Here is an 11208-nt window from a genome sequence, read left to right as displayed (position 1 = left end):
GCTGGGCCGAGGCCGGCTGTTTTCCTTTTTTCGTTTTTTAATAGTTCTAGTCCATTTTCTGGGCAGATTTTAAATAGTTTTCCTATGCAATTTTTTCCAACGAAAATTTTGTCTAGAAAATAGAAAAGTGACAGAAAAAGTTTCTGAAAATGCAAATGGAAAATTTTCAGAAAATAAATGTTCATGAATTTTATAAAGAAAATTAAAAAAAAGTTCATGATTTCTTATTCGATCAAAGAAAAGTTTCTGTAAAGCTTAAAAAGTTCGTGAATTTTCATTCATGTTTTTCCGCTGTGTAAATAATTAATGCTTTTTTACAAAGAAAATAAAAGTTTACATAGTATTAAGTTTTTAAGAGCATGTTAAAGTGATTATTAAAATGAATATGATTATGTTATTTTTATGACCAACGTTGTTAATAACATGATCATGTTTTATTATTGAAATTTAAAGGTGCATTTATTTCTAATTTTTGCCCAACGGTAATATAGATTTAATTGCATAGACAATTATATGTTTAATTTGACCAACATTAGATTAATACATATGATTGTTATATTGATGTCACTTAAATTGTAATTTCAGGAGGCTTTCACTTGATGAGTTGCCTAAAAGAAGTTCCGACACTCAGAGGTGACAACCACACTGAGTGGAGGAAGAAAGTTGAACTGGCGTTTGTTTGTGCTGATCTTGACTGGGTTGTGGAGAAGCCACAGCCGGTCAGACCCACAGAGCCAGTAAGAGAGGCTACTGATCATGATGCTGCATGGGCTAAAAAGAAAGGGGACTATGTTCCTTTGGAGCAGTCCTACCTCATAGATAATCAAAAATGGGTCAATGCAAGCAAAAAATGCATGGCCTTTATAAAGAACACCATTGAGAGCGCCATTGTGGGCTCCATTGCAGAGTGCACTTCCGCAGGGGAGTTGCTCTCAAAGATAAAGAGCCAGTTCACTGGCTCTTCAAAGATATATGCCACCCAGGTGTTAGAGCAACTGGTGACAAAAAAATACACAGGTGGCAGTCATGGCATAAGAGAGCACATCCTCAGGATGAGCAATATGGCAGCAAAGTTCAAACCCATGGATGCGGATCTGGAGATAAAACCAGTGCTCCTGGTCCACCTTGTCATGGCTTCATTGCCGAAGGAGTTTGAGGCTTTTGTTGTGAACTATAATATGTCACCTGGAACATGGGACGTAGAAAAGACAATAGCAATGTGTGTTCAAGAAGAGGAGAGACTAAAAGCCTCACATGGTGGTACACTCAACTATGTGCATGGTCACAAAAGAAAGAATTACAATCTAAACAACAAAAGTTCTCCTTCAAAGCCACAAGGAAAAGTTTCCTATCAGCATCAGCGTCAGCAACAACCTTTCTCAGTGGACAAAGACACTTGTCTCCACTGTAAGAAGACCGGGCATTACAAGAAAGACTGTCCCGTTTGGCTAAAGTCGATCATGGCAAAAAGAGGGATTCCATTCGACGCGGACTAAGCTAAGAAGCGAAAGACGCATTGAAGTGGCGAACGGAGTTGAAGCAGAAGTTGAAGCTGTCGGTGATATCTCCTTGGAGTTAGCTGATGGATTCAATCTTCCACTTAGAGATGTTTTATTTGTTCCATCATGTAATAGAAACTTAATAAGTGTTTCTTGCTTGGACAAAGATAATTATGAGTGTTATTTTGGACATGGCAAGTGTGCCGTTTGGTTAAATAATGCTTATGTGGGTGATGCTTTACTACATGATGAGCTTTATTTGTTATCACTTCGTGAAAAAGTTTATTCCGTTTGCAATGTGAAAGAACATGTTTCTGCGTCGAATAAAGAACAAAAGAAAAGGAAAAGAACATTTGACTCATCGAAATTATGGCACTGTCGCTTGGGCCATATTTCGAAGGGGAGAATAGAAAGATTAGTCAAAAGTGAAATTCTTCCTCTGTTAGAATTTTCAGACTTAGAACAATGCATAGATTGCATTAAAGGAAAGTACGTAAAACAAATCAGAAAAGGTGCAATCCATAGCACAGGCACACTAGAAATCATTCACACTGATATTTGTGGACCATTTCCGGTGAAAAGTGTGGATGGATATGACTCGTTCATAACATTCACAGATGATTACTCTCGCTATGGTTATATTTATCCAATCAAAGAAAGATCGGAAGCGTTGGATAAATTTAAAATATTCAAAGCTGAAGTTGAAAATCAGCACGATAAAAGAATAAAGATAGTAAGGTTCGACCATGGGGGAGAGTACTACGGTCGACACACTCCATATGGCCAAGTCCCTGGACCTTTTGCGAAGTTCTTGCAGGAGACTGGCATAGTAGCCCAGTATTCAATGCCGGGCGAGCCTCAGCAAAATGGAGTAGCTGAAAGGCGCAACCGTACCCTTATGGATATGGTGCGCAGCATGATGAGTTATTCCAACTTGCCATTGGGATTATGGATGGAGGCGCTTAAAACCGCCATTCACATTCTCAATAGAGTACCAAGCAAGTCGGTGCCCAAAACACCGTACGAGCTATAGACAGGAAGGATGCCCTCCCTACAACACTTCAGGGTGTGGGGGTGCCCTGCTGAGGCCAAAATGTTTAATCCAAACATTGCAAAGTTAGATCCCAAAACAGTAAGTTGCCACTTCATTGGCTATCCAGACAGATCAAAAGGTTTTCGTTTCTACTGCCCTGACAGATATACAAAGTTTGTAGAAACGAGACATGCAGTCTTCTTAGAGGACGAAATGATGAGGGGGAGCTTGGTAGCTCGGAAAATTGATCTTGAGGAGAAGAGGGTGCATGCACCTAATCCGATGATTCAGGAGCCATTTTTCTCACTACCAGTTGCAACTCCACCCATGACAGCTATGGGGAAAGACCTGGAACCTGTCCGTCAGGAGCCGACTGAACCCGTTGTTGAGCATGAAAGGGAGGTGCAACAGCAAAATTTAGAAGAAGTGCCAGAAGTTGAGGCACAAAATGTGCCAGAAACTGAGGCCCTTAGAAGGTCTACAAGACCAAGAAAGTCAGCTATTTCTACTGACTTTAAAGTTTATAACACAGAAATGGTTCATATGGAAAAAGATCCCACCTCATATGAAGAAGCCATGAGAAGCCCTCATTCATCGAAGTGGATGAAGGCAATGGAAGACGAGATGAAATCGATGAGTTCCAAAGATGTTTGGGACTTAGAGGAAATTCCCAAAGGAGCCAAAACAGTAGGCTGTAAATGGGTCTACAAAATTAAGTATGACTCTAAAGGGAATATAGAAAAGTATAAAGCACGACTCGCGGCAAAAGGATTTACACAAAGAGAAGGGATAGATTACAATGAGACATTTTCTCCAGTCTCATGTAAGGATTCCTTCAGAATCATAATGGCATTAGTTGCCCATTTTGATTTAGAGTTACATCAAATGGATGTTAAGACGGCATTTTTGAATAGTGATTTAAAAGAAAAGGTCTACATGAAACAACCCAAGGGTTTTATCATGGAAGGCAAGGAAAATATGGGATGCCGCCTGAAGAAATCCATTTATGGATTAAGACAAGCCTCTCGGCAGTGGTATCTAAAGTTTAATCAAACGATTAAAAGTTTTGGATTTAAAGAAAATATTGAGGATAATTGCATTTATGCAATGTTTAAAAATGGGAAATATATTTTCCTAATCTTGTATGTGGATGATATCCTACTTGCTAGTAGTGATGTTAGTCTACTACAAGAAACAAAGAAATACTTATCCTCAAATTTTGACATAACAGATCTTGGTGAAGCATCATATGTTTTGGGCATAGAAATTCACCGAGATAGGAACAATGGAGTCTTAGGACTATCTCAGCAAGCATATTTAGAAAAGGTTCTTAAAAAGTATAATATGCATGCGAGTAAAGCCACACCTGCTCCAATAGTCAAGGGCGATAGTTTTGGGAAATTTCAATGTCCCAAGAACCAGTATGAGATCGATCAAATGAAAGCAGTACCATATGCTTCGGCAGTTGGCAGCTTACAGTATGCACAAGTGTGCACTCGCCCTGACTTAGCTTTTATCACCGGGGTACTCGGTAGATATCAAGAGAATCCAGGCCTAGAGCACTGGAAGATGGTAAAGAAAGCATTGCGTTATGCGCAAGGCACGAAGGACTACATGCTAATATACAGGAGAAGTGATTCCCTAGAGATAAAAGGGTATTCAGACGCAGATTTTGCGGGGTACAGAGATGATAGAAAATCCACGTCAGGATACATATTCACCCTCGCTGGGGGAGCTATTTCATGGAAAAGCTCCAAACAGTCGATAGTTGCATCATCCACGATGTATGCAGAATTCATAGCATGCTTCGAAGCCACGGGGCAGGCGATATGGCTAAAGAAATTTGTACCCGACTTGAAAGTGGTAGATTGTATTCACAAACCACTAAAGATGTACTGCGACAACCAGCCCGCGGTATTTTACGCTCACAACAACAAGTCGAGTAATGCTGCCAAAACAATAGAGATAAGGTATTATGTTGTGAAAGATAAAATCCAGGATCAAACTATAAGTCTCGAGCATATAAGGACAAAAGATATGCTTGCGGATCCGCTAACGAAAGGCTTACCACCCAATGTGTTCAAGGAACACTTAGCCGGCATGGGTTTAAGGGAAAGCCTTATGATTCCTGGATAGGCCCAAAAGGAACAGAATTTGTTTCTGAACATAACGTATGTTGTAGCTGTATGATTCTAACGGCAATTAAGCCGTGACGATGAAACATGCTCTATGTATCAATATGCGATGAAATAAATAAACTAGAAAGTATAAGGTTAAAAGTAAAAGTTGAGATCAAGGGGGAGAATGTTAGGTTGATCTCTTTTTCGTGTGGGCCCAACGGCCCACCGGGCCCCTGATCCGCGCCCTGATAGGGGGCGCCCAACCGCAATATGGTTGACGGGCCCCTGTCACGCAACGCTACATAAAGAGGTAGGGGCCGGCGGCACGCAGTACGAGGTTCACCGCGTTGCCAGTCTCCTCACCGAAAACCCCGACCCGATCTAGGTCTAGCGCTGACAGTGACGGGAAGCTCCGCCGCCGCCACTGCCTACACATCGCCGCCACCTCCACCTTGTCCACTCTCCGCCATCGCCGTGCGCCCCAGCACCACGATGGCCTCCAGCTCGAGTTCATCTTCTGCTGCCCAAGGTAGGTGTACCGGAATATCTAGCCTACACGATCCAAGTGGGTCTATCAAATACAACCAGATGTCGACATACGCTCACCCTTATGAATGCACATATGCTCATCTACCCCGATGAGCACCTCTGAGATACTGAGCCGAAAAAGGGTTCATCAGTTATTGGCGATCGGGCCGACAAGCTCACCATCCCCACAATAGAAAGTCACCACACGATCTCCCCCCACAAGGAGCCTCGATGCTGTGCAGCACTACGCCGCCGACCACCAGACGACCTGCTCGGCGAGCAGAGCAGCCTGCCCTGTCAACAATTTGAAGGTAACATTGCAACAAATGTTTCAAAGTTTTAGGAAGCCTTGTATCAGAAATGTCTTCCCTGCAAGAGTGCAACAGCAATTGGCTGCAAATCTGTTGCAAGAACAATGCATGAATGCTGATGTACATACACGTGCAATTAACGAACACGCAGGAACAAATAATATACTAAAGCAATGAAGATGAGAACCATGACCTGACTCCAAAACCAAGCTGATCTCGGGCCAACATGGTGTGCTAAGCGGTCGTGCGTGATGGCCTACGCTGGCATGCACCGCATCCTTTCTTCAAGGTTGTGCTGAACCAGAACCAGATATGATCCGCTGACTCCATGCATGGTCCAACAACACCCGCACCCGTCAGCATCCATCTCACAATCTAGTTTTATCTATCATGCATCTTTTTTATATTTGTGTTGTGTTCATTCTCTCGCTTAGCCAGTCTGCATCTTAGGACTAGTAAATATCTCCTCCCGCTGCCCTGGTAGAATATCTTCTGAATTATGGCTATGTTTTCCCACTAAGCTTGCCAGTTGAGAGGTCTGGACCCACGTCACCTGGAATTAAAGATGACAGTGTTCGTTAGCGACGGCGGTCCTTAAGCCCCCAAATGCGAGGCTTATTGAGTGGATAACTATCTAGCCCCACTTGACACTTGTTTATAAATTAGTCGGGCTCATTTTAAAGTTGGAACGCATGATAGAATTATAAAGGTTTCTAGCTTACATGAACTATAGTTTGGGTTGTCCTCCCACCAACCAGTCCTCTTATGTACTTTCATGCACTTGAACTACTCGTGTGGACGTGGTAAAGCGGACCGAGAACCTAATTTTTGAGAGTACAACACACACATATAACAAAGTGAAACGAATATAAACATACAAAACCAATGTCCACTAAATAGATTATACTTGTGGTAGCTACCATGCTACGTACACACTAGCAAATTTAACTTTCATGTTACCAGAAGAGGGCATCATGTTCTGAATACTAGCTTAATTTACTATTTACATAAGAAATTATGAGATACTAATTGTGAAACTTGACTTTCCTAAATCAATTTATGGACTTGAAAGAAATTACGTAGTTAAAGCATTTTTGGAATTTCTTGACATTATTTGTAGATATATGTATATTACATTATTTGTAGATATATGTATATCTTTTAGAAATTTTGTGCTTCCTCCAATCCAACTTACTTGTCACAGCTCTAGTAACATGGATCAAAGGGAGTAACTCGATTTATGGACTTAAAGTATTCTATTCTAATCTATCATGCATCTTTTGGTTTGTGTTGTGTTCATTCACGCGCTCAACCAGTCTGCATCTTAGGACTAGTAAATATCTCCTCCGCTACCAGAAGAATATCTCCTGAATTAGGCATATGTTTTCACACTAAGCTTACCAATTAAGAGGTACATATCCACATCACCCGAAATTAAAGATAACAATGTTCGTTAGCGACGGCGGTCCTTTCAACCCCCAAGTGTTTGGGATTAATATCAAGATCAGGCTTAGCATAGTGGAGAATTATATAACCCCACTTGACACTTCTTCAAAAATTAGTCAGACTAGTTTAACAGTTTTAACACATGACAAATTAGTCATAATACTTGAATTATAGTAGAACACACACATATAATAAAGGGAAAACAAACATAAACATACAAAGCAAAATGTGTGTGTACTAGTTCAACTGAATAACATCATACAAACCCTAAAAACTAACATAATACAAGACTCGCGGTAGCTACCATGCTACAAACACACTAGCAAATTTGATCTAAGTGATATTGGAAAGGACATCATGTTCTGAATAGTAGCTTACTTACTATTCACATAGGAAATTTTGAGATACTTATGATGGTGAAATTTGACTTTCTTAACTCGATTAGTGGACTTAAATTATGTTTGGAACTTTGTGACACTGTAGATAGATGTACATTATGTTGATGTAGTGTATATATTTTAGCACTTTTTTTAATAACACTTTGCTAGTCTAACAATGTATTGATAGCAGGAGAAGGTGGAGGCGGTGGCAGGAGCTGGAGAATGACGAGGCGGCAGTAGCGGCAATTGCAGTTAGGGTATAGCGTAGTGAAGTGAAGATTGATCTCAAGACATGTGAATGGAGATCTAACGGCTCGGGGGGAAACAAATCAAGTTCCGCTGCCTAGGCCAAATACATACACCAAACTCCTAACTCCTAAAGCATTGGTGTATTATTATAGAGCGGTATTAAGCTTACAAGTGTATCTTACCAGCCACCAACGATTCTCGTCCGGAAACGTAATGGAGGAAAACCGGTGTAAACATTACATGCCCAAAACGGCGACCCAACCCAAGCATCCGGAACAAACCAACTGTCTATTTTTTGCCTAGCAATGTTTTAGGGGGTATTTCGAAGGAAACGTTTGGCATAACTCTCCTTAAATTTCAGACTCAATAACATCATGAATATCCATTCTTGCACACAAAGATAATTAAGCATATTTTCACATCGTTTTCAAAAGAAAGGTTTAAAAAGATTCGGAAGTTACACATCAAAATCTCAGCACAGTCAGCCAAATTTAAGGCAGGGGAACTTGCGCCGCCACATCGCCAGTATAAAGCAAGCTAACCTCACCTCCACAAAAAAACATCATCCATTACTCGATCATCAATTTCATCATACTTTTGCGAATACAGTTCTTGCAAAACACACACACACACACATACACACGGCGATCAAGATCATGGCGGCTGCCAGAGAAAGACGACTACCGCAGCTTCACCTCACGCTCGACGCCCCCACGTGGGCCTTCCGGTGCCCGGCCCCTGCTCCGGTCACCGCGGCGACGCCGTCCACGTCGGCGGCTCGGCCGGACGGCGAGTTCCGCCAGAGCGACTTCGACAGGCTCTCCGTCCTTGGGCGCGGGAACGGCGGCACCGTCCACAAGGTCTCGCACCGCCGCACGTCGGCGCTGTACGCGCTCAAGATCATTCACCGCGGCCACCCCGGCGTCGACGAGGAGGTAGAAGTTGTACGGCGCGTCGACTCGCCGCACATCGTTCGATGTCACTCGGTCCTCCCGACGGCGTCCGGCGACTCCGCCTTACTCCTCGAGCTGATGGACTGTGGTTCCCTCGACTCGCTCTTCCGCGCCGGCCAGGGAGGCTTCCCGGAGGAGGCGCTGGCGGAGGTGGCGGCGCAGGCGCTGTCCGGCCTGGCGTACCTCCGCGCCCGCCGCGTCGTCCACCGCGACATCAAGCCTGCCAACCTTCTGGTCAACAGTGCCGGGCAGGTCAAGATCGCCGACTTCGGCATCGCCGAGGTCGTCTCCCGCGCCGGCAAATACCGCGCGGCCTACGAGGGCACAGCCGCGTACATGAGCCCCGAGCGCTTCGACACGGAGCGGTCGTTGCAGGGCGACGGCGACGAGGAGGGCCCCGTCGACCCCTACGCCGCCGACGTGTGGGGGCTGGGGGTGACCGTCCTGGAGCTCCTCATGGGGCGGTACCCGCTGCTCCCCGCCGGGCAGAAGCCGAGCTGGGCGGCGCTCATGTGCGCCGTCTGCTTCGGCGAGCTGCCGGCACTTCCCGACGGCGCGGCGTCGCCGGAGCTCCGTAGTTTCGTGGCCGCTTGCCTGCTGAAGGACCACCGGAAGCGAGCGTCCGTCGGGGACCTGCTCGTGCACCCGTTCGTCGCCGGGAGAGACGTAGCGGCGTCGAGACGGGCGCTACGCGAAGTGATCGAGCAGCGGTGTGGATAAGCACGCGCGTGTAAATGTTGAATTGTCACGTTCTCGAATCGTAAATACCTAAGCTAGGCATTTGCACATACAGATAGTGGACCATACTTTGAGCTTGGAAGGGTCTCAATCTCTAAGAGCATCTCTAGCCAATTCTTTTTTTGACGGTACCGTAAAAGTATTATAAGAAAAATCCTTAAACCGGTTTTGCGGTACCATCCGGACAGCAGCGGAACAGATCCTGTAAATGTTTACTGTAAAACAGATCCCGTGGTGGCGGCTTGGGGTTCGACTTCGGGCCTACGGCGGCTGCGGGTGGTGTTCTTCCTTCCCCGTCGCGGGTGCGCGGCGGTGCTCCTCGGGCAGCAGCAGTTCCGGTGGCGCAGCTCTGGATGGTGTGGAGGCGGCGCCCTCCCGGCCCAGATCTGGGCCCTTTGGGGCCCCATCTGGGTCTGGGCGGGCCTGGCTCGGCTCGACCTGCGATGGCTCCAGCGGACGGAGGTGCAGCTCCTGCGAGGGGTTGCGGAGACGGCGGCACGCCCACTGCAACACGGTGACAGAAGCTTCACGAGCCATATCGAGCTCGGCCGGGCCTTTGTGCCTGGTTTGCTCCTCTTGTTGCGTCCAGTTGGTGACCGCCGATGGCGGTGGAGGTTGTCCTCTCCCGCGTGGCTGCTGACGCTGCTGCTTCTCGTTCCCGGCTGCTTCCTCTCGGACCCGTCGGTCCCGCTTCGGGCTCCATGGTGAGACGGCGATGGTGGCTCCAAGCCCGTGGTGGCGCATGTTGGTGGGCGGCAAGTGTGGTGGAGCGCGGCGGATCGGTCAGGGTGGTGGGTGTGTGGCAGACGGGAGAAACCCCTGCCGGCTTGGCCGGCACCGACGCGGCGACGCCCGTGGGCGCCATCTTTCCTTCCTGAAGGGCGTCGGGTATCCCCCACCCATGCCTCTCAGTGTACCGGGGGAAACCCTAGGACCTGTCCGGGCAGCAGCGTCGTCATCACCGCGTTCCTTCCTGAAGGTGTTGCTTGGTATGCGGTGGTCCGAAGTGCTAGGAGTGCGGTGGAAATGGGCGCGGCGGTTGTGGATCATCATCGTTTTCGTCGATCCGACTCTGCTGTCATTATTTTCTTTTTCTTTCTTTTCTATTTTCTTTTGGGCGTGCTTGTGCTGTTTGCCCCAGCAATGGATTCTCATATGTATCGGGTGGTTGCAATATCACTAGTAGAAAAACGACTTTTAGTACCGGTTCGTAAGGACCTTTAGTACCGGTTCTGGAACCGGTACTAAAGAGTGGGGACTAAAGGCCCCCCTTTAGTCCCGGTTTAACACGAACCGGGACCAAAGGCCCATCACGTGGCGCGAGGCGCGCCGTGGTCTGGGGGACCTTTAGTCCCGGTTGGTAAGGATTTTTTTATTTTTATTTTTGAAATAAAGCAAAAACAGCCAGCCTACTGGGCCAGCACGACCTGCATACGACTAGAAACCCAATCTCTAGTTGGGCCAGGATGCAGGCCCGTACGGCCCAGTAGGCCCCACAGGGCAGAAGACTTGCAATAGGCCCACAAAGGCCTGCTTAGAGAGGAGCTCGACACGGTAGCCGCGGCGGGGCTTATAAACCGGTGCGAGCTCCTCTCAACTAGCGAGGTGGGACTAAACATTGTGCACTGCGGATGGCAGCACACCACCTTTAGTACCGGTTGGTGGCTCCAACCGGTACTAAATGGGGGGGTCTTTAGTACCGGTTGGAGCCGCCTTTAGTACGGGTTGGTGGCTCCAACCGGTACTAAAGACCCCCCCCTTTAATACCGGTTGGAGCCACCAACCCGTACTAAAGGCCACCACCTCTTTAGTACCGGTTCATGGCACGAACCGGTACTAAAGGTTCGCCACGAATCGGTACTAATGAGCGCCGCCCGCCTGGCCGTTGGAACCGGCATTAATGGTCACATTAGTGCCGGTTCAATACCAAACCGGGACTAATGAGTTTCAC

General features: G+C 46.5%; 1 protein-coding gene across 1 annotated transcript; it reads left to right on the top strand.

Moving 5' to 3' along the window:
• Nucleotides 1-8153: 8153 nt before the first annotated feature.
• On the top strand, nt 8154-9326 carry LOC123099486 (mitogen-activated protein kinase kinase 9). The gene has a single exon (XM_044521635.1). It carries the CDS (start codon nt 8223-8225, stop codon nt 9237-9239), a length of 1017 nt encoding a protein of 338 aa, XP_044377570.1. The 5' UTR covers nt 8154-8222; the 3' UTR covers nt 9240-9326.
• Nucleotides 9327-11208: the final 1882 nt, after the last annotated feature.

Source organism: Triticum aestivum, chromosome 4D, assembly GCF_018294505.1.
Source record: "Triticum aestivum cultivar Chinese Spring chromosome 4D, IWGSC CS RefSeq v2.1, whole genome shotgun sequence".
NCBI classification, from domain to species: Eukaryota; Viridiplantae; Streptophyta; class Magnoliopsida; order Poales; family Poaceae; genus Triticum; species Triticum aestivum.
This window is presented reverse-complemented; position numbering and strand designations above follow the sequence as displayed.